Source organism: Balaenoptera borealis (genome assembly GCF_965194805.1).
Source record: "Balaenoptera borealis genome assembly, chromosome: 16".
Classification (NCBI taxonomy): Eukaryota; Metazoa; Chordata; class Mammalia; order Artiodactyla; family Balaenopteridae; genus Balaenoptera; species Balaenoptera borealis.
In genome coordinates this window covers 71,190,122-71,215,788 of record NC_138872.1, presented here as the reverse complement: position 1 = coordinate 71,215,788, position 25,667 = coordinate 71,190,122, and the positions used below count along the sequence as shown (strand labels likewise).

The following is a 25,667-nucleotide window of genomic DNA, read 5'->3' as shown; positions in this document are numbered from 1 at the left end:
CCCTGCAAGGAGACAGGTGGCTCATGCCCCAAAAAGCCCCGAGCTCCCTGAAAAGTTTCAGCAAAACATTTTTAAAGGCCAGGCGAGGGAGGGGTGTTGCAGGGTACGTGATCAGCTCGTGTACAGTTCTCTGATTGGCTGATGGCGAGGGAACAGGTTGGTGTCACAGGGGTTAACATTGTCAGTCCTTAGGTGCCAGTAGGTCTGGGGACTGCAAATTTAAATTTCTTCCATTTGATGGGGTGGGGGGTGGTTCGCATCTGTAAAACAACTCAGGAAAGTGCACCAGATACTGTTACCTGGGTACTTCAGAGAGGAGCTAAAGCAGAGGGTATGGGGGAAAGGCCTGCCCCGCAAAGGCCCCATAGGGTCCTGCTTGGTTACAGCTTTACCTGCCCAGACCCATTTTCATCAGTGACCCTTGAACCCAAAGAATGTGAGAAGAGTTGGACCTTTTAGATCAAGTGCCCCGGGACCTGGCTTGCCCTCCCGCGTGTCAGTTGTTATCGATGTTGTGTGTTACTGATGTTGCGGAGGTGCCTGCCTTGCATGTGTTCCTGGGGCGGGGGGTGGGGAGTCGATACTTGTCATTATCAAAGGAGTTCTTACCCATGCAGGAAATACAAGAGGGCTGTTGAGTACCTTTCACTTGGTGTTGGATTGTTCTTAAAACTCATGGTGCCTCTGGGGCCCTGGGAGGGAGGGTGAGGGTTTTCCCCAGGCAGCGGATCCCACTGGCTGCCGAGGGGCGAGGGGCAGGCAGCTCCCTCTGTTCCCTGGTGCCCAGCACAGGGCCCTAGTGGCGCATGCGCAGCTGACCCTCCGCAGACCCGCATGTTGTGGGTGTGAGTCCTGCGTCCAGGCTGTGAACAGGGGCAAACTCCTTGAATCTTGACTTGTGGGTTTTTTAATATAAAAGAAAAAGATGTTGGTGAATCCCTGTGTGCTGCCCAGAGTTGGTGCAGCTCGTAGATAAGAACAAGGACGTGGGAAGAGGGCGTGGTGAACGAGGGAAGGAGTCACTGTCCTTCACTTGGGAATAATTATGGCTTTTGCAGAAGAACTTGGTAACCCTCGGGGTGTTAAGTCTAGGAGGAGCTGGCCAGGCAGAAGGAGACTAGTAAGGTCACATCCGCTTTGAGGGCGCAGGCGGAGCCACCTGTCCTGAAGGAGCTGGGCTGGCCACTTGCTCAGGACGCTTAAACACCTCAGGCAGGGGAAGGGGACCCCGATGACCCTGGGGATCCCTACGGATGCCGAGTGTCTCCTGCTTTTCCTAGGACCTCTTAGAGCAACAGCAGGTGCTGGAAGTCGGCGGCAACACCGCTCGCCTGGTGTCCGTGGCCTCTGCCGAGCCCTGGCTCCTGCACTCGGTGCGGCTAAAAGACAAAGAGGAGGGCACTGACCCTCAAAGAGAAGATCCCCAGGCCAGACCCCCCGAGGGGACTTCCAGCGAGGACGACCCCTCTGAGAGGCAGGCACCGCCTTCTCAGGGCCCCCTGAGCGCCAAGAGGCGTGCCAGCTGGGCCAGTGCAGATGTGGACAGCCAGGGCGGGGGGGCCGACCCCGAGAGTGCCCCGGAGCCCCCCACAAAGAGGCCCACACTCCAGGACGTGCGTTTGGCCCCCAGCCCGGGGCCCAGAGCAGAAGAAGAGCCAGAAACCCAGGTGCCTGCCCTGCCCACAGCTCCTGAGGACACAGGCGTAAGGGAGCCTCCCCCCAGAGCATCGGAAGCCAGGCAGGAGGACCAAGAGGGTGTCGGGGTACCCAGCTCCCCAGGCCAAGAGCAGCTGAGCTGTCAGGCCCAGCTTCCGGAGGGTCCTGAAGACCCCAGAGGTACCAAACCCTGTCCCCCACCCCACCTTCCCCTACCTGCCCATTCTGTGTCACGGGGCCTGATGGGGAACCTGCTGCAGCCACAAAAGGGGACTTTACATCAGCTTTTCATGGCCTCGACTTCGAGGGGGAGGCTCTTGCCTGTTGACACTCGTATTTCCACTAGAGGGCAGAGGCCTCAGATGCTCCTAAGCCGACCTGTGAATCGCGAGGACGCGGCGCTCTCTTGGTTCTGGAAAGAGGTGTTTCCTGAAGCATCCCTGTCAGGAAGCAGAAAGGGGGGGGTCTGGCCTCCCCAGGGGCCTGGCAGGGGCCCCGTTTCCCTCTCCCCTGCTGTAACCCTCTGGGATGTTTTTGCCCAAGGCTTTCACACCCCCAGCTCTGTGGTCGGGGCTCCAGGCGCGCGCCGCTGCCCGGCACACTTGCACCCCGCCGCCTGTCCCGTGTTGTCCTGGGCGTGCAGGCTTTGCCCCCCACGCCCCGCCGCCCCGGGAAGAAGGCTCTGAGGAGTGGGATTGCTGTTGCTTTGTTCACTGCTTTATCCCCAGACCCAGAAGGACTTGCGGAATGAATCGGGGAGGGAGAGATGGGCCTCACCTTCTTCAGTCTCCCACACCCCTTCTCTCTTGTCAGGTTTGGCGGACAGTTCTGTGGCCGGGGGCCTCTCCCAGGCAGCGTGGGAAAGGTGAGTGTGCTTCAGACTCAGGTGGCCTGGGCCGGGGGGAGCGGTGAGGGCCTTGGGGGTTGTCCTCAGGGTCCAAGATTAGTTATTACGTGAAGGTCTTTCACAAAGATCTGTCTGGCACAGGGGTCCCGGACACGGGAGGGACTGTTGGTCCCGCTCACGGGGGGACCAGGCAGGTGCTCCTTGCACGTGGTGGACGAGGGCCAGCAGTGCTGACTGCTGTAGCGCCCGGTCCGTCGGGAACAGTGGGTGTCACAGAAGCCTTTCTGGCGAGGGGGCGCCTGCCCCAGTGTGTACATCACCCTCGGCTTGGCGGGGCCGTGCTCTCCCAGCTTAGGTGTAGCCTCCCGCCAGGGCCCAGTCACGCGGTCCGAGCCAAGCGTCCAGCTACCCTGGGGCCTGTCCCATGCCGGGACCCTGTGTGTCAGACCAGTCACTGGTTAAGCTTTTAGCAGAAACCTTCTAAGGAAAGTGTGTCTGGAACCCCCGTATACAGCACAGAAGTAGAACTTTTGAGTACAGACCTGAGAGCTTGGTCAGAAGGGGAGGCAGCCAGTGGCCCGGGTCCCAGATGGAGCTGGAAAATCCAGAGGTCCTAGCTCTTCCCTCCCCCCATCCCCCCCACCTCCACCAGTGTGCGGTGATGTGGGTCCGGGGCTCGTGGGCCATGGGGCTGGGACCCCGTCTGTCCAGGTGGGAGGGGAGCGGGAGGTGGAAGAGCAAGAGGGAGACGGTCCCCAGCCCTGAGTCCCAGGCCAGGCGCCAGACCTCCCCGAGCCTTGGTGTCCCATCCCCGAAGCTGGGACCACGTGGGAGTGGCTGTCTCCCCTTCCCCACCGAGCCTGAGGCCCGTGTGCCCACCCCGCAGGGACTGTGAGAGCGTCCGCTTCATCGGGCGCCCGTGGCGCATCGTGGACGGCCGCCTGAACACGCCCGTGATCAAGGGCATGATGGAGGGCGTGCTGCACCACGTCATGACCAGGCCCGGCGTGCCCGAGAGCTGCCTGCTACAGCACTACGAGGGCGTCCTGCAGCCCCTCGCTGTGCTCGAGCTGCTCCAGGTGTGACTGGGCTCGGGGAGGGTCCTCACTGGGTCCCCGTCCCCCGCTGCGGCTCCCTCTTCCTGGGTCTGGGCTTGAGTCTCAGAGGGCCAGGGGTGGTGGGCGCATTGGCCGAGCTCTAGGGTGTGGCCGCCACGTACAGGCTCGGCCCGCGAGGGGGCACTGGCCTCCTGGCAGAGAGCCAGGCTCCTCAGAAGAGCCTCAGGCCCCAGGTGTCCCCCACACTGCTTACTCCCCCACCCCCCGTCAGCCCCGCTGCCCTCCGAGGCCGCGGCGCTGGCCGAGCCCCACGCCCACTTCTGTCCTCCTGCCTCTGGCCTCTGTGCCCTTTAGCGCTGCTGGCGCCCAGCCTCCCACATCCCCCACCCCTGCCCTGGGTTCCTGTCCCCAGGCCGTCCCTCACAGCACCCTTCCCCAGCCCCGAGCTGCTGCCCAGGCCTACATGTCGGCGTTCCCGGGGTCTTGCCTCTGACCCTTTCTCTAGACCAGGGCTCAGAGGCTCACAGGCCCACAGGGACAGGTGAGTAGTGAGTGACAAGCCCCCGTGGGTGGCAGGGAGAGCTGGAGACGTGCTCGCGGCCTCCTGAGGGCAGCTCGGCCTGATGGCCGCCGTGCGCTCCGGCCCTGTGTGCCCTGGGCCTCCAGCTCCTCAACAGAAGTGGAAACGGGAAGTTCAGTGTGGAACTCCCTGCACTTTACAGCAGGTCTGGGCCAAACAGAACCCCAGCTGGAAGCTGGCCTGCAACCCCTGCTCAACACAGGGCCGCTGTACAGATGCTGGTCACGCGCTTCTCTCTCTTGCCCTGGGCTCTTGCCTAAACCCCCCTGGTCAATCCCTACTCGTCTCTCAAGGCCAGGTTCAGGTGTTTGTTCTGGGAGCAGCTCTGGGCACAGAGGACGTGGTCCTCGAATGCCCCTGTGAACCGGTCTGTCTGTGTCGTCTGCAGGGCCTGGAATCCCTTGGCTGCGTTCAAAAGCGCCTGCTGAGAAAGCTCCCGGCCGTCTCGCTCTTCTCTAAGCCGGCGGGCGGAGAGGCAGAGACGCCCTCCAGCCCGGGCGGGAGCCCCATGGTCTTCTACGAGCCCACGCTGGACTGCACGCTCCGCCTGGGCCGCGCCTTCCCCCATGAGGCCAACTGGAACAAGTGGGTCCACTTCTGAGCCTCTTGTCCCACAGCCGGCCCTGAGGAGAGGGTGTTCTCTCCTGGGGGGCCCACGTGTGCGGTGCAGCCTGGCGAGGTCGGGGCACAGGGGGCCCTGCGTCCCGCCCGCTGCACGGGGACACTGTGTGCCCAGCCTGCGGCCCCGCCTGTGGTTCCCAGCCTGGAACTCTGGAAGGAAGGCCGACCGCCCGCCTGCCCCCAGGCCCTTCCGGGGCTGCCCTAAGGACTGTGCTTCGTCAGCCCGGGGCCTGGGGGAGAGCTCGGAGACACTGGTCCCGCCTGCTCTCCTCCTCATGTTCCCGATCTCTCTGGAACCTGGGTTGTGGGGAGCGTCCTCCAAGGGCTTCCAAGGCGAGGCTGCCCAGGCCCCGAGCCTTCTGTACGGACATCCACTGGCCAGTGAGGGGTCAGGAGCTGGGGGCCGCGGGGGTCTGCCCCATCCATGCAGACCTCGCGTTCCAGATTCCAGCCACCCCGCCGCGGAGGACTCTCCCTGCTCCCTGGAAAGCCCTTGTGGCCTGAGGGCCAGGGCCTCTTGGGGACGTGTCACGGAGCGGGGCTGGGTGCCCCACTGCCGAGGGCCCGGCAGAGACGTGCTCCTCTCCAGGCAGCACCCCTGACCTCTGGGCTGGGGCTGAGCCTGCGACCCGCCTGCAGGCCTCCTGCCACCTAGGAATGGGGAGTCCTGGCAGGTTTGGGGTTTGTTTTGTTCTTTCAACCTCTTTCCTTATTAAGAAAAAAAAAATCCCCTGGCATGTATTTATATATTTTTTAATTAAAGTGAAGTAAAATGCAATTTGTTGTGTGTGTCTCCTAAAGAATCTTTGATCCCCTGGGGGCTCCTTGTTTTTCAACCTCGGAACAGCCGGGAATAGATGTTGCCCGTAAAACCAAACAGGCGGGGTGCTGGGTGCAGCCTGACCGCCTGCGGCTGCCTTGGAAGCCCATCCTCCCACTCAGCTGGGCCCGTGCCTGTCCCTTGACAGGCGTCTGGCAGCGTCCAATCCAGGGCAGGCCTGCGCCCAATCGGCGTGGCCCACGATGCCAGCAGGCCGCAGAGGTCTCAGGCCTGGGACATGGATTTGGCCTGTGGCTGTTCTCTTTAGCCCACATTTCTTTTTCTGTTGTTTTTTTAGTTACCAACATTTTTTAAAAATCAGAGTTTTCACATTTTTAAAAAAATCCAGATCTCTATCTTCTCTTGAAAGATGAGAAACCTGGTAACACTGCATGTGATGGTCACAAGTACGGGACATGCCCCCCTAGTCACCGCTGCCCCACCCCCAGGCCCGGTCTCAGGTCCATTGCAGCTCCTCTCACTCACAACCTGCAGCTCCTGACCTGGCCCAGCTGGCGGTCCTGTGTTTCCATCCTCCCTCTGCCAGGGACCTGGTCCCCGGGCCAGACTCCAGAGTGACGGGGCAGTGAGTAGGGTCTTGAGGGTGAACCCTAGCACAGCCAAGACTTGGCCAAGTCTTAGCATCATTTTTTTCTTCTTTTTTCATTTTTACTCAAGTGTGAAAAACTAGCATTTGGGGGGATTTTCTGAGATCAAGTAGAATAGTGGATGTGATCTGCTTTGTAAACAGATGCTGATTATGTGGGAATGTGTTGTGTGGCAGGAGCAAGGTAGGGTTAGGATCAAGTCTTTTTGTTTTTTAATTGACGGATAGTTGATTGACAGTGCTGTGCCAATCTCTGCTGTACAGCAAAGAGTCTCAGTTACACACATAGAGACATTCTTTTTTTTATATTCTTTTCCATTAAGGTTTATCCCAGGAGATTGGCTAGAGTTCCCTATGCTTTGTAGTAGGACTTTGTTGTTGGGATCCAGTCTTGATGTTCAGGTCTCAGGGCCTTGGTTTTCTCATCTGAGAAATGGGGATAGAATATCCCCCTCACAGGAGGGCCAGAGGAGCTGAAGAACACCAAGGGCAAGCGCAGCTCAGCCAAGTCTGTTTCCTTTCCTGTTTCCCCAGTTGAGGGACAGTTTGGGCACATGTATGGGAGATGGGACATAGGGATGTGGGGTTGGCTCTTGATGCTGAAATCTCAGCCTCTGCACCGGTGCCAAATTGAATCTCGGGACAGAGTTTTGGGGGAAGCAGAAAAGAACAGCTTTATTGCTTTGCCAGGCAAAGGGGGACACAGCAGGCTCCTTCCCTGAAAAACTGTATGATTTCCCAACCCGGGAGGATTTGATGAGGAGTTTTATAGCAATGGTTCAAGGGTGGGGTTGCTGATAAGATTAGGGTGTGTGCAGGGCTTGCACTCCTCTAATCTGGTCTCAGGTAATCTTGTTGATGAGCTTCTCTGGTAAGAAAAATGCTGACATCTTCCATTTGTTGGGTTTTAATTCTATAATAAATAGCTTAAAGACACTGATACATGTATCCCCTGAGGTGGAACCAGGACCCTGCCCCCAGGCTGCACTATTGTTTCTTGGCTGCCCCTCCCTTGTCTTTGCATCCCTTTCCTTCCCGGATTAGCGACTGTTCCAATCTGCCCTTTGGAACTCAGGGAAGGTCATGGAGGCTGGAGTCTGTTCCCTACAAGAAACGGGGGACAGGGGACTTCCTTCCCTGGCGGTTCAGTGGTTAAGACTCTGTCCTCCCACTGTAGGGGGTGCGCGTTCAATCCCTAGTCGGGGAACTAAGATCCCACATGCCGCAGGGCGCGGCCAAAAAAAAAGACAAAAAAAGCGGGGAACAGAAAAGCTTCCGTGCCCAGGAGCCCCACAGGGTCCTGCTCGGTTTCATTACTCCTTTTTACTTACATAAACCATGAGTTAATCCATTCTCTTTAAACACTTAAAACATTACAGATATGACTTAAGCCTCCAGGCTGCTTTCTCCTTCAGGCCTTTTCTCTTCATTTACATACATTTTATGCTCCCCTACCCCCGAGAAAACAGAGACCTGCGATGACATTTTACCTATTGACACAGCTCCGGCTGTTCACCCTGCAGTGTCCCTGGCACATCTGTATCAGCACGTAGAGAGCTACATGCTATGTAATCTCTATGGTAGGAGTCCTGGCACTGAGGTCCTGATTTTATTCCCTCTTCACTGAAATTGCTTCCTGGTTTCCCCCATTGAGCATCCTCTCGGCTGCCTTCTCAGGACTGCCTTCTCAGGATCCGCCTCCCTTCTTCCTGGAGCTCAATCAGATCTCATTCAGTCTGCTGCTGCTGCCAGCCTCCTCCCACGTCCCCTCCCTTCCCTTGCAGCCTCGTTTCACCCAAGGCCACCCAGGACCCTGGGCTGAGAGTGAGCTCTGTCCTCTGACTACCTGACTACCCATCCTTCCCTTGGGCCCTTGACCCACTTATGCCGGGGACTTTCCAGATGTGCACGTGCATATATGTGTTGTGTGTGTGAAGTATGTGTGTATGTGTGTATATGTACATGTGTGTGTGCGCACACACATGTGATCTCCCTGCTTAGTGTGGTCTCACTGCCCACACCGCCCACTGCCCAATGCAGGTCCACCCACCCAAGGAGTAGAATTCAGTCCTTGTTGAATTTTAAAAAGAACCTACTAAAAATAATTAATTATTAATTAATTAATTAATAAAAAAGAACATACTGTGGTTACCAAAGGGGAGAGGAGAGGGGGAGGGACAAATTGGGAGGTTAGGATTAACACATACAAACAACTATACATAAGACAGGTAAGCAACAAGGATTTACTGTGTGGCATAGGGAATTAAACCCAATATCTTGTAATAACCTATATGGAATACGGAAAGAAAAAAAAAAGATACACACACGCAAAAACCCCAAAAAACGAATCACTAGGCTATACACCTGAAACTAACACAATATTGTAAACCAGCTATACTTCAATTTAAAAAAAAGAACCTACCCGTTCACCTTGTGTCCTCATCGCCACATTCCCACCGCATGGAGTTTCTGTGACAGTTGTGAAGCCACCTGACAGCGCTGACAGATGCTAGTGGAGCCCCTGGACCGCAGCGTGGGGAGGGCACCGCCTTCAGCCGGCTCCTCAGCCAAGTTCCAGTGGTCACCAGCAGGTGGCAGCAGCAGCCCAACATCTCCGTTTCCTGCTGGTTCATCTGGGTCTCCAGATGTCTGTAGCTCGCTGTCTATCCGCGTTTAAGGTTGAGATCAACAAAAAGCTTGCTGGGGTTGGGGGGACTTGGCCACAGAGATGATGATAAAGTGACAACATTTTCTGAGCACTTGCAATGTGCCACGCTGCTCTCCACACTTCACACATATTAACTCTTGGTCTCACAACAGACCTAAGAAAGTATGTCCAATTAATATACCCATTTCATGTATGAGGAAACCAAGGCACAGGAAATAAAATAATTCCTGCAGGTTGGAAGCTAGTAAGTGGATCTACTGGCTTCCCAACTCAGGCCATCCAGCCTCAAATCTCTCCCCCTTGACACTTCTTTTTAGGGATGGGGTTTGCTTTGGGGTGGGCAGCCAGCATGATGCTGAGAGACCCACAAAATGGCAGAATGCAAAATTTCTTTTCTGGGAACATCACTTTTTAAGAGAAAACCCCTCACGCCTGTTGCCACTATAGATGAAGGAAGATCCCCAGCTGCTCCACAGTGTGAGCAGCGGGGGGAGGGGGGGTGTCTCTTGCTCCAGTCACAGACTTCAAGGAGGCCCCTATTTTCACTTTCATGTCCCATTCTGGGCCATTTCCAAGTCCAAGGGCAAGTGGGTCCCTCCTGGTTTCAGTCCCCTCCCTCCTCTCTGCCCGGTTCTTTGTCAGTCACAACTCTGCCTTTGATTGATTGATTCATTCGTTCAGTATTTGTTGAGCACCTGCTATGTGCTATGTGCCAGGCACTATGCTAGGCTCTGAGACCGAGTAGTGGATAAAACAGACAAAATCCCTGTGCTAGTGGGACAGACAGTAAATATGATAAGCAAGTAAAAGACATATGTTAAAAGCACAATAAATGTTATGGAAAATAATAAATCTAGGTCTGTGGGGTGCTGCAGTTTTGAGTAAGGAGACTAGGGTGGGTCCCATTGTGAAGGTGACATTTGAGCAAAGACTTGACTCTGCTTGTTTTCCATTCATGTGTTGATGCTTCTTGACTGCAGGTGACCCCCTGTCCCATCCCCTTCATTGTGGAGAGTTTATACGCCTTTCTCCTTTGCTCTTGGTGTCATGATCTCCCCGGAGGGGAAGTACATGCGCTCACTCTGCCATCACCCACAGAAGGCCCGTTCTGGGTTTTGTTTTTGTTTTTGTTTTTTTTTGGCCGTGCAACGCGGCATATGAGATCTTAGTTCCCTGATCAGGGATCAAGCCCGCACCCACCGCAGGGGAAGCGTGGAGTCTTAACCACTGGACCGCCAGGGAAGTCCCCTATTCTGGGTTTTGATGGTGCATCTGGGGGGACCACAGCTGGGGCGGGCTGTGACGGGCTATTCTGCATGCAGTGCCAGCAGCAGCCCAGGCAAACCGAGTCCCCAGATGGGGGGGAGGAGGGGGGAAGAGGCTCTCCCTCCAGCAAGAGGCCAAAAAGGAGCTGAGGATGCAGAGTGGAGAGCACGGACTCCGGGTGACTGGGCGAGTCACTGCCCCTCTGGGCCTCTGTTTCCCCAGCAGTAAAATGAAGGGCTGGGTCCAATTTGCACTCTCGCCCTCCTTCCCAAAGTAGATGGTCCGGGACATCCAGAGAGCATCCGAGGCTGAGACCTTGCAGTAACTGATGGGGAAATGTCTGGACGCTAGAGTTCCTGGGTTCTTTAAATCCTAGCACAGGGCAATGTCAGCTTCAGGGTATTTCTCTGGGAAGGAGACTGGAGAAGGGCTGGGACCACAGCACTTTCCTCATCTGACCCAGAGGCCAGCTGAAGGTGATGGCAGAGAAGCACATACACATTTAATGTCCCTGTCCTCATCCTCCCTTTTCATCCCCAGAGTCAGCCGAGAGGCTGATTCCTGCCCCACATTACAAAAGAGGAAACAGGTTCAGAGACAGCGAGCGACTTGCCCAAGGTCATTCATGATACATGATGGAGCCTGGTCCTCAGGCCCCTTTGAATGTGGTCCTTCCTTGGGATGGGAGGACAGTCCTCACTACAGGGATGAGATGAGAATACTGTCCAATACAAGTGACAGAAACCCATCCCAAACGTGCTTAAGCAAAAAAAAGGAAACTTACAGCTCATTGATTCAGTCAGGATAGGCTGGGTTATGCTGTGGTAACAATCAGCCCCCAAATCTTAGCAGATTAGAATAAAAGATTTATTTCTTGCTCACAATACGTGTCCATCACAGGTGAACTAGAAGTTCTGCTCCACATCTCCCCACTCGAGGCCCCGGGCTGATGGAGAAGCCACCATCTCACACATCACTGGTCACTGTGGCACAGAGGAACACTCTGAAGGGCATCACGACTGTCAGTTCAATGCTCTGGTCCAGAAGTGAGACTTACCACTTCTGCTCACCACTCATTGGCCAATCCTGGTCATGTGGTGCCATCTGACCACAAGGTGGGGCAGAAGGCCAAGAGCTGGAAATACTTGGTGAACAGTATGACTTCCATACTCATCTACCTCAAAAGTCCAGGGGGAATGTAGTTTCAGGCATGGCTGGATCCAGGAGCTTAAGAGGATATTTCCAGGAGTATATGCCCACTTCCCAGCTCTGCTTTCCAGTGTGTTGGCCTCATATTAGGTGAGCTGCTTCTTCCTGGTGCCCCCTCCCCGGTCCCACCACCCAGCAGCTCCAGGCTCAGTCTAGCCCTACAAGCTGAGCAGTCCCAGCAGGAAAAGCGTATGGACCAGCTTGGTCACATGTCTGACCCTGAACTGGCCCTGAGGCCGGGAGGATAGAATGCTCTCTTGGCCAGGCCTGGGTGACTCCCAGAGCTGGGGTCAGCTACCCCAACGATGCTGTGAGGGCAGAAGCACAGGCACCCACAGGTGTTTGCTGAGAGTTTCTTCGCCCCTGACCTAGGTGCCTTCCAGCGGAGCGAGGTGAGGATAGCTGGACTTGGGATCAGGAGCCCAGAGTTCAAGTTCTGACTCTGACATTTAATTCAGTGTGTGACCTCAGGCAAGTCAGCGGCCCCTTCTGCACCTTCATTTGTCAGATGGATATCCTGCCCCTCGGAGCCTGCAGATGGAAAAGGGCTGGGTCAGGAGCCCTGCCTCTGAAGACAGGGTCATTAGCAATTCTGGCCTGGACGCTGGGTGACAGGGAACTGCCTTCCCCACCCCCATGTGTTCAGGGCTGGGTCACACCTCCAGGCCTTTGCTCAAGCTCTTCCCTCTGCCTGAGTAGCTGGTGTCCCTAACAACTCCTATTCACTTTTCAAAGCCCAACGAATACCACCTCCTCCCTGAAGCCCCCCGGGGCCTTCCTGCTGCCTGTCTGGGCTCCCACCCGTGGTGTGCCGGGGCTGCCTCCTACCAGCTAGGAGAGTTGATTGTAAACATCTCTTCCAACCGCATGTTTAAAGTCCTCAAGTTGGTAGCTTGAAATTGACCGTGGTGAAAGTGTTTACACCATGGAAATAAGCAAACACTGCAAATCAGGCTTTACTGAAGGCCCACTAGGTGCCTGATGGGGGTGTAAAGCAGTGAACAAAAGAGGCAAAGTTGTTGCCTTCGTGGAGCTTAGGTTTGATATTTCATCCTTGTCTCTAGCAACTGTTTATCTCCATCCACCTATCCAACTGCTCTTCCTTCAAGCCTTTACCATGAGCTGGGTCCCCTTCAAAGACAGAGCTGTTGAGGAACCACGTCTGGCCCAGGCCAGAGCCCCATCCCCCCGCCCCCCGGCCTGGCATCAGCCAGTGTCCCAGGTGTCCCCTTCCCCTACTCCCCGGCCCAGAGCTGTGTGTGCTGGAGAGAGACCTGAGCTGCTTCCACGGGGAGCCTGGGGCTCACGGGGTGCCTGGAACCTGTGGCCTCCGTGAGGGTGTGAAAAGCACATCACACCTTGACCCAAGCATCTCCAGGGTGACGGTGGGGGATGGTGAGGGCTGCTCACACCTGCGGGAGCTGTGGTTTCGCACTTGGGCTCCCATCCGAGCCTCACACCTTGATCCCAGGTTAACAGTATCACTATTAAGACCATCAATGTTGTAGAACTTTCAGAACCAAGGAATCCCGTGTTCTCTCAGTGACTTCTTCCAATCATCCCCTTTTACAGAAGAGTCACAGAGAAACTATCAGCAGGATCGACAGCTCAGCCCTCGTCCAAAAGCAGAGACAAGCCAGAGCTTCAGGCATTGGCCGGCATGCAGCCTGGCCTTTGGGGAGGACCTCAGGCCAGGTAGGTCCAGGCCAGGGTAGGGATTCCCCTCAGGGCTCTGAGAGCCGGTGGCTGAATCAGACTCTGCTATTTTAACCCTGCTTCGTGGCCTCGAAAAAGCTGCCTCTAAAGGTGAGCACCCTTAGGAGGAAAACGATCTCTTTTCTTTCTTCCTTCTTTTAAAGTATGAGTTGTATGCAATATGCAGCACCAATATGGAGCTCCTGTCCAAAGCTGACGTTCAATAAGGTGCCTTCAAAACGTCACAAAGAAGTATTTTCTTAGCATCTTAAATTCACATTTCAGCAGTTTCTCTGACCAGTCATCAAAAAGAACTTGACTTCCTCCAATTCCCCAGGGCAAGCAAGTAAGACGCCAGGGGATCAGGACCACCGTGTCATCACTGCCGAGTCCGGCCTGCGGCCCTCCCCAATGTGAGTGCCAAGGGGAGCGTCCTCTCGCTGTCTCCCAGCACCTGCATGTACTCAGTAAATGTGCTCCATAAATATTTCTGGGGTGCATAAAGGGAACAACAAAATGGGCAGCAGGAGCCAGAAAAAGAAATCTTGGTTGGTGAGGGGCTGATTCTAAGAAACTAAGCTGATTTTAAACCCGGAATCCCCCAAGTGCCCCTCTGCAGGGTGGGACAGCCCGCAGGTACCTGGGCTGTGTCTGGTTTCTCACTCCCACCCACCTCCAGCACAAGCCTTGGTCCTGGCCGCAGAAGGAAGGAAGCTGACGTTTATTGAGAGTCTGGGCTGCACACTGTACGTGGGCGACCTCTCCAATTTCTCCCCAGGGTAGGTCAGGCCGCCCCCATTATTAAGACAGGAAACTCCAGCCCAGAGAGGGGAAGTGACTCACCCAAGAAGGCACAGCCAGGAGGTGTCAGGGTCAGGATTCAGAGCCAGGTCCACCGGCTCCCCCCAGAATCTTCCCACCCCCGGGGTCACTGTGGGCTCGCTTGGTCCCCTTCCCCTCCCCCTGAAAGGCGGTAAGGAACAGTTTGGACTTTATGTGGCTCTGCAGGCAGGACCTGGGGGGCTGGGCTTGGTGTCTGTCCCAGGCAGTGCCCTGGTCCCAGCAGGCCCAGTGGGCAGCACTGGACCAGCCTCTCGGCACGTGACCCGGGGGTCACCCACGTGCCTCGGAGGGAGGGAGGCTGTCATCACGTGCCCACAGACACGTGTGCCGCTCACATTCGCGCACACAGGAAGCTCACGCCGGCACAGACACACGAGTGGCCTTGGGAATATGGCAGAACCACGGGCGAGCTCCGTGTCCACAGGCACGCAGGCTACTCACACGCGCAGCCACGCCAGTGGGCACCTGAGCCCCAGACACGCGCTGTAAACACCAGGCTCAGGGGTCCCATCCGGGAGACCGAGGGCTGCAGGCCTCTTTACACCTCAGCCCAGGTGACCCCGTCCGTGGCTCGTGGCTCAGTGGCATGGCCGGCTCTGGACGGCCAGGCAGCCTCACTAGCTGACCTGGGGCCCAGGCCCTGCAGGTGGAGGGGCCGTGACCACCCACTGGCGGAGGTAGCTCCTGGGGGGCCCTTCGTCCCTGGGGCTACTGAAGTCATGCTCCACGGGGCTGCCGCAGTCAGAGTCCGCGAAGCCGCTGTCAAACGTGTCCATGTCCAGGCCAGCTGGGGGCGAACCTGCCTCGCTGTCCGACACCCCTCGGGGCGACCCGCCATCCCAGGGCGGCCCGGGGGCCCAACCCTCTTCATCCTTGAGGTGCAGCTTTATCCTGTCAAGGAGGCTGCCCAGGGGGCCCCCCGGCCCGGCAGGGCCACTGGCTGAGACGAAGCCACAGGATAGGACAGTGGCCCCTGTGCCCAGGAGCGAGCCCTCCGTGCCCGGGCCAGGCTCCAGGCCGGTGTCCAGGTTCAGGGCTGGGTAGCCGTCATCCCCGCAGGTGCAAGGCCAGGCGCACAGCCCCTCTGCGTCCACCACGGTCACCGTGTCGATGGATACCAGGCCGTACGGCCGGTCCCTCTCCTGGCTGTGAGCTGAGCTGCCCAAGCTGCCGGCGGTGGAGCGGGCTGGGCCCCAGGAGCCCGGCTCAAGCACCCCGTCGGCTTCCACCAGGTCTGGGGGCTCCGGCAGCTCTGTGGGCACCAGCCCCTTGGCTGCAGTCTGCGGTGGGCACTGGCTGTGCATCTCCAGGGACAAGGGCACCCCTGGGCTCCAGGATCTCAGCTCCAGGCTGGAGGCAGTGAAAGGGGTGCCCACCCATTTCTGCGAGAGAGAAGAGGAGGGAGAGTCATGGATGGGATGGGGGACAAGGGGCGGCAGGGGAGCATGTCAACAGACAGACACAGAGACCAGACAGACAGCAAGAGAGAAAGAGACAAAGACTCCAGAAGATAAAGAGAGAGGTGGGGGTGGGGGGAGATGAGCACCGTGCTGGGTCCCTGCCGCTGTCCCGGCCTCCCTGGGCCTCAGTCTCCCTGCCTGTAGCAGGGAGCCACGGCCCTCAGCAGCCTGCAGGCGCAGACAATCCGCTGCTCAGTGGCCTGGGGTCTGTATGGGTGTGGGTCCAAGATTCCCGAGCTGTGGGGACGAGGGGCAGGAGGCCCTGAGAGCTGAGTGACAGAGCCCCCACCAGGCCTTCTGTTTTATGTCCTCGGGGAGATTTCTTGAAACCATGCATTCTTCTGTTTGTGTCCTCATCAGAGTGGACATGTGACCAGGGAAGAAGCCCCAATTCTTCTGGTCACGGCTGTGTCCCCAGAGGCTCACACAGTGCCTGGCGCACAGTAGGCACCCAATAAATGTATATTAACTAAATGAATGAATGGAGTGAATCAAGGACCAGCCACTCAGAATAGATAAGGGCTGTGGGGTGACAATGGACTGAGGCAGCCGTCCCTAAACTTTAAGGATCCCCCTGCCCTCACCTGCCAGGGGTCCCACTCATGACACAGGGTCTCCATCCAGTTGGCAGAGAAAATCCCTGAGAACCAAAATCTCCCAGTTTTGAGCCTACTCCATCAGAAAGCTCCTCTCAGAACCCTGCTGAGGCCGCCACCACTGATTTGAAGTCACTTCTCAGCTGTGTGGCCTTGAGCCAGTTACTTACCCTCTCTGTGCCTCAGTTTCTGCATCTGTAAAATGGGCCTGCTAATAGTCCCCACTCCACAGGGTGGTTGTGGGGATTAAATGATAAATTAAATAACATCTGTGGCGCTCCTAGCAGAGTGCCTGGTGCACAGCAAGTGCTGTATGAGTATTGGTAAAACAAACACAAAATAGATGTGATATTTGAGCTTCAGGGAAAGTGCAGAGGAAAGAGGAAAGAGTCTATCCAATGTGGGCTGCAGCCTAGGCTCCTCCCCTGCCCGGCTCTGAGCCTCGGTCTCCTCGGTCTCCTCGTGGTTCCCCTGGGATGGTGCAGCACCCCCCTCCCCACCTGCAGGGGCTGCTAAGAGGATGAAAGGTGGAGGTGAGACAGCGCTCAGTGAGCGCCAGGCAGACAGCAGGTCGCACTTCCTGACTTCCAGGCTCTGCTGGAGCAGGTGGGTCACCACATCCTCTCTGCGGTGACTGCCGCCACCGGGTGGGTGGTGGTAAATAGGCACAGAGAACCCAAGGGCGATGGCGCTGGTAGCAGGGGTTGGGGCCTGGATGGGGCTGGTGTATTTTGCAGGCAGGGCCATATCCTTCCCAGAAGCTGCTCCCTCCCCACCTCCACAGCAAGGGCTTCTACCAAAGGACCAGGAGACCACTTTGTGGCTCAAGGGACCACCCGGCTCACCCTCTCTCCCAGTTTGGCTCCTCGGGCTGGGAAATGCTGAAGGATCTTGTTTAATTCTTAGGCCAACTCTGCCCCACTGGAAGTATTTCCTGCACTTTGCATGTGCAGAGACTGAAGCCTGGTTCCCGGCCGGGTCGGGGATCTGGGTGCCCCAGGCCTACAGGGTGGGGTTGGTGGTCTAGGTGTGTGGGTGGAAGCAAGCTCCCAGAGGGTGAGAGGCTCCCAGGGGCTCAGCACGTGGTGGGGACACTCACCTTGAAGTCTCCGCTGTGGCCCATGTACAGGGGCTGGAAGAAGGGCTCTGGGCTGGGCACCTGCACCCACACCTTTTTCCATAGCCTGGGAGGGCAGAGACGAGGTGAGCCCCCCGCATCTCCCAGAGGGCAGCCGGGCCTCCCGCTCAGATGCTCCCCAAATGTGTCCTGCGGGAGGCTCAGAGCCTCCAAGACACACCCAGGCCCCTCCCTTCCGCCCCTCTGCCCCAGGCCTCAGTTTTCACATCTGTAAAATGGGGCAGCGAGTCTCCTGAAGGTGCTCCGAGTTTAAGGGCTTGGCTGCCTATTCTCTGCTGAGCCAGTGCTGGCCCCTGAGCCTTGACTTCCTCCTCCACCACCAGGGATGAGCCAACAGCCAATTCCGTGGGGCTGTAGGGAGGGGTCAGGAAGTGTAGGCACAGCACCAGGCACCCCAGCACCCAGAGACTGGCCTGCAACACCCTCTGTGATTCGCAGGCTTCTCTGCATTGAACAGGGTATGCAGGGCCCCCGCCCAGCGTCTGCCACTTAGCAAGGGCTCAGCCTCAGCCAGCAGCACGCACGAAGGCCAGCGGAGCTTAGGTTTTATCAATATTTTTAATCAGCATCAGCCTTTCTCTCGATGGCCACGTTCGGCAGAAACCCAATACATAAAGAGATAAAAGCAAAACCTCTGGTTTTGAAGCAGGATTGTCGGGCGGGTTATCCTACCAGCCCTTCACTCCCACCTGGCGGGCCCTCCTGACCCCCAGGACTCAAAGCTTAAAATTCACTGGACAAGATCACAGCTGAGGTCACTGTTATGAGCACAGGTAGAAATTCCTTCTCCTCCACTTCACTGCTGTGTGACTTTGGGCAAGTTCCTAGACAGCTCTGTGCCTCAGTTTCCCCATTTGTCAAATGGAAGTAAATGCCATGTATCAAGCGCATATGGCTGCTGTGAGGGTTAAGCATGTGCTCTACACAGTGCCCAGTAAACGGTTTATTATCACCATCACTGTCATTACTATTGTCGTGGTGACAGGTGTGTCCCCCAGTCCTGGCCCAGGCTGACCCCCTCCCTGCCACCCTGTTCCCTGGCCTCACCTCCAAGGCAGGTGGATCTTCAGGCCTAAGAAGACAAGGATGGGGCATACGAGGACCAGGATGGGAAGCAGTTGAGGGTACAAGTCTCCCTTTATCTCTGGGAAGGAAGAAAACTCTGGGTGAAATTGACCAACCTCTACGAGAGGCCACCCGGGCTGGCTGTGGAGGGCACTGGGTCTGGGCTGGAGTGGAAGTGGGTGGGAAGGCTGCTGGTGCCTCGCAGTGGGATGGACCTGGCTTCAACTCCTGCTCCCACCCCCACCCTAGGCAAGTGATTTCATCTCTCTGAACCTCAGTTTTCTCATCTGCAAAATGGGGATAATAATTCCCACTTCACAGATACATTAGGAGTATCAAAGGCCCTGCCAGGAGAAGCACCTGGCACCCAATGCAGGGCCTGGCAAGCAGGGGCCCCAGAAATGCTGTGGAACAGCTACAAGGGGATGCATGACTGAGTGGGTACCTTCCAGCCGTGCTGAAAATCTCAGGGCTCAGGGCTGCTGCACTAGGACAAGATTTAGTACAAGGAGTGGGTGTCCATCCCTGCTTCACATCTTACCTTCTGGCTGGGTGTGAAAGATGACTGGGTCACTCCACTCGCTCCAGGTCCCCTGGAAGGAGGAGCCAGGCTGGGGTCCTGCCCGCACCTGCAGCTCGTAGCTTGAGCCTTTGTGGAACTCCAAGGGGAGGAGAGAGACGCTTCTCGAATCCACTGAGATCAGCTTTTTCCCTGGACTCTGCCAACACAGGGAAAGGATGCACTGGGTTAGGACCACCCAGGCCAGCCCCCGCCTCCAGCAGAACCACTCTTTACCAGCCCCCAGGAAAGGGGTGGAGCTTCTCCTGGCAAGTCTCTGCCCCCTCCACAAGAATCAGTGTGAGTTCTGGCCACTCCAGTGTGGGCAGCACAGAGCCATGGGCGCTGCCCCGGCCTTGCCTGTGATACAGTGCTTTGTTCGGTTTCTCTCTGATCCCAGCTCAGTCACTCACAGCCCCACAGGGGACCCTTCCTGCTGGGCCTGGGAATGTCCCAGGAACAGCAGTGGCCATTCCTGGGAATGTTTAGCTGGCAGCATTCCAGACTTTGGACACTTCTGTAATTCTTCAACAGTGGGTATTTTCAATAGTGGGCATTTCTGGGCGTCTTTAACTACAGGCATCTTAGCAATGGGTACCTCTGGAAGTCTTCCACTGGGGACCATCTAAACTATGGCATTTATGAAAATCTTAAACTGAGACCATTCTAAAGGATGGATAATTAGAACACTTCAGCTGTGACTGTTCTAAATAGTGGGCCATTCTGGAACTCTCCAACATTCTAAACAAAGAATGCCTCTAGAAGCCTTCACATTTGAAACAACGGTCCCTTTGACACTGAACTTTCTTGGTTATTGATACTTCTGGAACTCTCCAACTATGGCCATTCTAAGCAAAGCGGGAAGGTTCCGGACTGCCCCATTTCTGAAACTTCTTCTACTGTGACGGTACTAGACTTGAGATAGAACCAGGGACAGCGCAGATCCCTTCCTCCTTGGCACACCGATAGAGGGGGAAACAGGGACAGGAAGGAATGAATTTTAAGGGGTCTCCTACCCCAGGGAGAAATGAGGCAAGGGCAGCACGGAGTGAGAGAGTGCAAGGGAGAGCGTCCATCCCTGGTGAGTCCCTGGTTCCCACTCTGGACTGTGAATTATAAGCTCACCTGTGTCTGCCCCTCCCCCCAACCCGGATGCTCAGCACTGCCCCTCCCCCTCCCCACCCCCACCTCGCCCCAATCCTCTGAGGGTCTCACCAGAGCCCAGGGGTCTCCAAGCTTCCTGTACCGCAGCTCATACTGAAGTTTGCCCTTCAGCGTGTAGAAACTGTAATTGGAGCTCCAGGAGATGTTATATTGTCCGGAGAAGGTCACGGTCACGTTGAAAGGGGGAGATGGCTTGACTTAGAGGAAAAAGTCAGAAAGATAAAATGGGATGAGATTTTGCAGCAGTTGAGAATGATGTGGTGATGCGAATAGATGCTCTCCTTGATGAGATCAAGACTAATGACCCTGAATCACTTGGGGTAAAGCATTCCCTGTCTCTGGGCCTTAGTTTACTCATCTGAGAAATGAGAGATTTAGATGAGTCTAAAGGGTGGGTGCTACGACTCAGGAGGGCAAGAATGCAGACCGGCATGGCTGGGGGGAAAAAAACCAACGAGACCCACTCATTCTCCATTTCTGTTCTAAATGATGGCATCATTTTCTTTTAACTCTAGCTTTCTTGAGAAGTCAAAAGACTGTAATTAGCATCATGCTAATTAATTAGCACCAATTATGCTAATGATGGAAGTTACCACCTCTGAGTGCCTGCCGGGCTGCTCTACAACGAGCATTTTGACGCCCGCAGGGGTCCTGGGAATTCGATGTGACTGTTGGCATCTCCCAGACATCTTCTGGAAAGTGCGGGAGCAGAGATTTGGGCCACAACACCACGCCCTCCTGGGCTCTGTGATCCGGCTTGCCATATGCCCCTGTCTTGGGGATCTTAGCTCCTTGGGACAGAGGTTTTGTTCTCCAGGTCAGTGCTGTGTCCGCAGCTCCTAGGACAGAGCCGGCACACAGCAGGCCCTCAAGAGATACTTGTTAAACCAACAAATGAACCTTCCAGGGATTCCAGAAAGGAACTCTGAGGCTGCGGACGACTCAGCACCAAGGCCTGCGATGGGAGAAGGTGAGTGTTCGGGAGGCTGCGGCGAGGGCTTTATTGTCATTGCTATTCCAGCCATGGGTCCTTTGGGACTGGAATAACTGCTAAGCCCTCTCTTCTTTTCCCCAGGCCGACGGAGACCTGGTTTTCCACTTCCCTGTACGTCCTGGGCTGGGTGGTGAGGACCAGAGCTGGGGATCAGGGATGGGGTCAAGGACGGGGGCCCAGAGCCCAGGAGGGGGAAGGGAGTAGAACACTGCCCCCTGCCAAATCTGGGCACAGGCCTGGCTTCAGGCCCTGGCAGGGAGGAGGAGAGGGAGGGGGCCAGAGAGAAATGGGACTTGGAGCCACCCTGTGAGGTGGAGGGGCCGTGAAGCGGTTCCTTCTCCTCTGCAGGGGCAGGAGGAGGCTTGCTGTCTGCCCAGCTCACTCAGAGGGGTAAGAGGGCGCCCCTGCTCCGTGAACTCGCCATGCCTGGATCTGCATGGCTGAGTGAGCGTGTGCGTATGTGTGCATATGGGCGTGTGTGAGAGAGCGTGGGCCTGTGGCCGGGCTGGCTAGGCCGAGGGCTGCTGGGACACCTGTGCATTTGTCCAAGGCTGTATTTATGAGTGTGTGTGTGACGGACTCTGGGTGTGTCTGCGTGTGTGTGAATCTTCATTCACACCTTGTGCGGTGCGACACCCACTCAGCGAAGTGGTGCAAACCTGGACCCCCTCCAGGTGACAGACACCCTCTCACCCCCCTGCCCCACCACTGGGAACCTAGGGCCAAAATCCCCCAGAGATTCCTCGCAGAGGCTGGGCTTTCCCGAGGAGGGCAGGACTCTCTTAGTAGTCTGCGTTTGCATGCCTCTGAGCACGGGCTTCTCACCCCCTCCGTGGAAATCCCACTTTGGACACACACACACACACACACACACACACACACACACACACTAAAAGTTGCCTCCTGGACCCGCCCTGGTTCTGGACCCACAGAGACAACTGCTTCCACCAGCCAGGCCCCCCCCCACCCTGCTCCTGGACTCCTCCCTACCCCCAGCCTGGAGGGAAATTCCAGGCCTCACTGGAGCTAATGAATGGGAGAAAACTCAGGGAGGTTTTTCTCTTGGGACTCAATGTCCCCACTTGCCTCATAATGTAGACAGAATCCCTAAGAGTCAGGGTTAAAAGGGCCCTCACTCTACAAATAGGGAACCGGTCCAAGTTCACAGATAGGCAGGGGCTGAGCCAGAACTGAAGGCCAAGATCCTGGGTCCCAGTCCAGCTCCTTTGCACACCGCTGCTGCCTCTCTTTGGTTAAAGCTCAAACCTAGTTATCAACCCATCACACCTTAGTAAACATCAGTGCATCTACAGAGCAGAACTCCAAGGGGAGGTAAGGACATAGGACAGGTCAGCTATGATGGTGGGGAAAGGGGAGCCGTCTCAGGGACCATGTGTCCTCCTCAGCTCTGGGGTCCAAGGGATACTCACTGCTTTTAGCCAGGACAAAGCTGCCGCACTCCTGGGAGTGGTTGCCGGTCTGGTCTGTCATGTTGACACTGAAAACGTCGTCGGCCATGAATTGGAACACATCCATGTGGCACGTGTACTCCACATGCGTGGCGTTGTGGGTGGACCAGCAGAGGCTGCAGGAGGTGACCTCGTCCTCCAGTTCTCCATATGAGTCTTGCCTTCAAGGACAGAGCAGCCGGTTATGGCTGGAAGCCAGCGGGGCTCAGGGCACAGGGCCAGGACCCAAGCCCAGAATCTTGGGGCTGGGAGGGAGTTGAGGTGGCGCCGGGGGTCACCTGGTCCAACTACCCCTTTCCCCGGGAAGATACTCCTCCCCTGAAGCAGCCCTGATGGATGGTGTCCAGGCGTGGCTTGTATGCCTCCAAGGGACTGGGAACTCACTACCTCATTTAAGGACAGCAGCTCTTAACTTTGGAAATTTGGGCCATTCTTGCCTGGACTGAGCCTAAATCTGTCCCTGTCATTTCCATCAGCTGTATCACTGTCCTACAGAAAGGGTGCTAAGCATTTCAGTTCTCCTTCCTGCCCTCTTCTGTCCAACATCTGCTGAATACCTAATAAGTGCTTGTGCTCAGGGCCAAGATAAGAGCCAAATGAACTTCATCCCCTGCTTTGGGTGAACTACCAGGGAGGCTATTGGTATAAGGGTGGGGGGAAATGCTCTGGCTTTTTAACTGCCAGTGGGCAGAAACAGTGGGTTTTGAAGTATGTATAGGAGTTCACCAGATATTTATTTCCCTACCTACATCTTCAGGCTGTGAACATGACCACCCTTGAGGGCTAATATGGATGTGTGGACTCAGTTCTTTGCTAAATATTTGCTGGAATAGAAACTTCTGCTGAATAAAGGGTCTCTAAACCTCTTGCACAGCAGCCAGGAGGATCTTTAAAAACTCCCTGTCATCCCCATGCCTAAAACCCTCGGTGGCTTCTCATCACCCACACAGTAAAAGCTGGCCCTTGCTTACCTCTCATCTCCTTTGCTTGTTATTCTCTCTCACACTGGGTCACTCTGCTCTGGCCCCACTGACCTCCTCGCACTTCCTCAGACTCATTAGTCTCTCCCTACCTCAGTATCTTTGCACTTTCAGTGCCCTCTGCCTGGACTGCCCTTTCCCCAGCTCACTGGCTGCCTCCTTCTCACCCAGAGAGGCCTGCCCCGACCACCCTGGCTAAAGCAGACCTTCCCCCCATGTCACTTGCTTTCTCAGAAAGCATCCTGTTGGTTGTTTACGTGTTTCCTGTCTATCTCCCCAGCCACTCCCCGCCTGCAGTGAATCAGCTCCGGGACCAGCTGGGACCTTGTTGGTCTTAGGCTCTACTGGGCCCCCAGTGCCTGCAAGTGTCTGGCAAGAGCTTAATAAATATGTTCTGAAGAAGTAAGTGAATGAACAAATGAATTGGTGATGACAGAATGAAAGCCAGCTGTTCTTTATCCTGAGCAGCACATTGACAAAGACTCTCCTTGACCAGGCTCAATTCAGGCTCCTCGGAACTCTCTCCTCAACCAGGCCCTGACTTTGGGACTTCCACGCTCGTCTCTGCATTGTCTAATTTTAGCAAGAATCCTGCTAAGTCATTTTAGCCAGAGTCTTCCATCCTTGATATCTGATCGAATTCCTCATCCTCCACCACCCCCGGGTGATGTAGGTTCACCCTGGGCTGCCATTAGCAAGAATCCTGTTAAGTCAATTTAGCTGGAACCCCCCTTACCCTGATGTTTCCTCTTAGTATTTTTCCATCCATTGACCTGCTCCTTGGCTATAAATTCCTAATTTTCCTTGTATTCGAGTTGAGCCCAAGCTCTCTTCCCCACGCCAAAACCCCACGCAGCGGTCGTCCCTACACCGATCATGATGGTCTTTTTTTTTTTATTTTTTTTTTAAAGAATCCCTTATATATTCTTTTTTTAAAAAATAAATTTATTTACTTATTTATTTTTGCCTGCATTGGGTCTTCGTTTCTGCGTGCGGGCTTTCTCTAGTTGCGGCGAGAGGGGGCCACTCTTCATCGCGGTGTGCAGGCTTCTCATTGCAGTGGCTTCTCTTGTTGCGGAGCACGGGCTCTAGGTGCGTAGGCTTCAGTAGTTGTGGCACGTGGGCTCAGTAGTTGTGGCTCGCGGGCTCTAGAGCGCAGGCTCAGTAGTTGTGGCACACGGGCTTAGTTGCTCCACGGCATGTGGGATCTTCCAGGACCAGTGCTCGAAACTGTGTCCCCTGCATTGGCAGGCGGATTCTTAACCACTGCGCCACCAGGGAAGCCCGATCATTATGGTCTTGAATAAAGTCTGCCTTACCATTCTTTAACAAGTGCAGGGGCTTCCCTGGTGGCGCAGTGGTTAGGAATCCGCCTGCCAATGCAGGGGACACGGGTTCGTGCCCCGCTCCGGGAAGATCCCACATGCCGCGGAGCGGCTAGGCCCGTGAGCCACAACTACTGAGCCTGCGCGTCTGGAGCCTGTGCTCCGCAACCGGAGAGGCCGCGACAGTGAGAGGCCCGCGCACCGCGATGAAGAGTGGCCCCCGCTCGCCGCAACTGGAGAAAGCCCTTGCACAGAAAGGAAGACCCAACACAGCCAAAAATAAATAAATAAATAAATTTATTTATTTAAAAAAAAAAACAAGTGCAATGAAAAATTTTTCTTTAACAATAGGGACCCATGAATCTTGGAGTCAGACTGCCTGTGTTTGAATCTCACCTCCACCATTCACTGGCTGTGTGACCTTGGGCAAACTGCATAACCTCTCTGAACCCTAGTGTCCTCGTTTGTTAAACGGGAGTAATAATTGTGAGGATGGGAATTGATGGTTCATGTGAAGTGTAGCAGGATGCCGGGCATGTATTCAGTGTTCAAAAAAATCATGTGGCAGTCTGGTCATCCTGGGGTCTCAAAACCACAGTCTGGCCTGTGTGGGCAAGAGAGTATGGTCTTTGGAGCCCTGCTCACTGGACAAGTCTCGTGAGTCCTGCATGGGCATCTGTAAGATAGGCACAGTGATTCCCAGCTCACGGTCCCAGATCACGGTCAGTGATTCTCAGCTCATGGTGAAACCAAATGCTGTTGGTGAAAGTGCTGAGAGAGCCCCCAGAAGTGGCAGCCGTTATTTTTATTGCTAAACTACCTGCCAGGCACACAGTAGGTCCAACTCAGTCTGTGGCCTCTGGCAGTCCTGCCTCACCCCAGCCCTGCAGGGCTACCCTGAATAGCATCCCTGAGGCTGCCAAGGCCTGGCCACTTACCAGGTGAGGGTGAGCGTGCCAGGGTGCAGGGCCCATGTCTCCAGGATGCAGGTGACCGTCTGGATGTAATCGGTGTAGCAGACGAGGTCTGAGCAGCCGCAGGCTGGAG

The 25,667-nt window shown here is 55.8% G+C and overlaps 2 protein-coding genes across 11 annotated transcripts in view; one reads left to right on the top strand and one right to left on the bottom strand.

The window, feature by feature from the left end:
- GTF3C1 (general transcription factor IIIC subunit 1) overlaps window positions 1-5,540 on the top strand; it is a 73,343-nt gene extending 67,803 nt beyond the window's left edge. For 2 of the 8 annotated variants that reach the window (XM_082360787.1, XM_082360793.1), the window contains 4 exons: window positions 1,281-1,836; window positions 2,470-2,521; window positions 3,390-3,582; window positions 4,530-5,540. In XM_082360787.1, coding sequence (XP_082216913.1) covers window positions 1,281-1,836; window positions 2,470-2,521; window positions 3,390-3,582; window positions 4,530-4,742 — 1,014 coding nt within the window. In that variant the 3' untranslated portion in view covers window positions 4,743-5,540. Of the gene's footprint in view, window positions 1-1,280; window positions 1,837-2,002; window positions 2,079-2,469; window positions 2,522-3,389; window positions 3,583-4,529 lie in introns of those variants that run through there. The other 6 variants (XR_014235844.1, XM_082360789.1, XM_082360788.1 and 3 more) reach the window with 6 other exon arrangements.
- Window positions 5,541-6,179: 639 nt separating this feature from the next.
- The window catches only part of IL21R (interleukin 21 receptor), a 40,806-nt gene continuing 21,318 nt past the window's right edge, over window positions 6,180-25,667 (bottom strand). For 2 of the 3 annotated variants that reach the window (XM_082360807.1, XM_082360808.1), the window contains exons 3-9: window positions 25,559-25,661; window positions 22,277-22,476; window positions 19,904-20,049; window positions 18,671-18,848; window positions 18,112-18,208; window positions 17,026-17,110; window positions 13,726-15,252 (exon numbers count right to left, since the gene is read on the bottom strand). In XM_082360807.1, the coding sequence (XP_082216933.1) occupies window positions 14,488-15,252; window positions 17,026-17,110; window positions 18,112-18,208; window positions 18,671-18,848; window positions 19,904-20,049; window positions 22,277-22,476; window positions 25,559-25,661 (1,574 nt within the window). In that variant the 3' untranslated portion in view covers window positions 13,726-14,487. Of the gene's footprint in view, window positions 11,864-13,725; window positions 15,253-17,025; window positions 17,111-18,111; window positions 18,209-18,670; window positions 18,849-19,903; window positions 20,050-22,276; window positions 22,477-25,558; window positions 25,662-25,667 lie in introns of those variants that run through there. The other variant, XR_014235845.1, reaches the window with a different exon arrangement.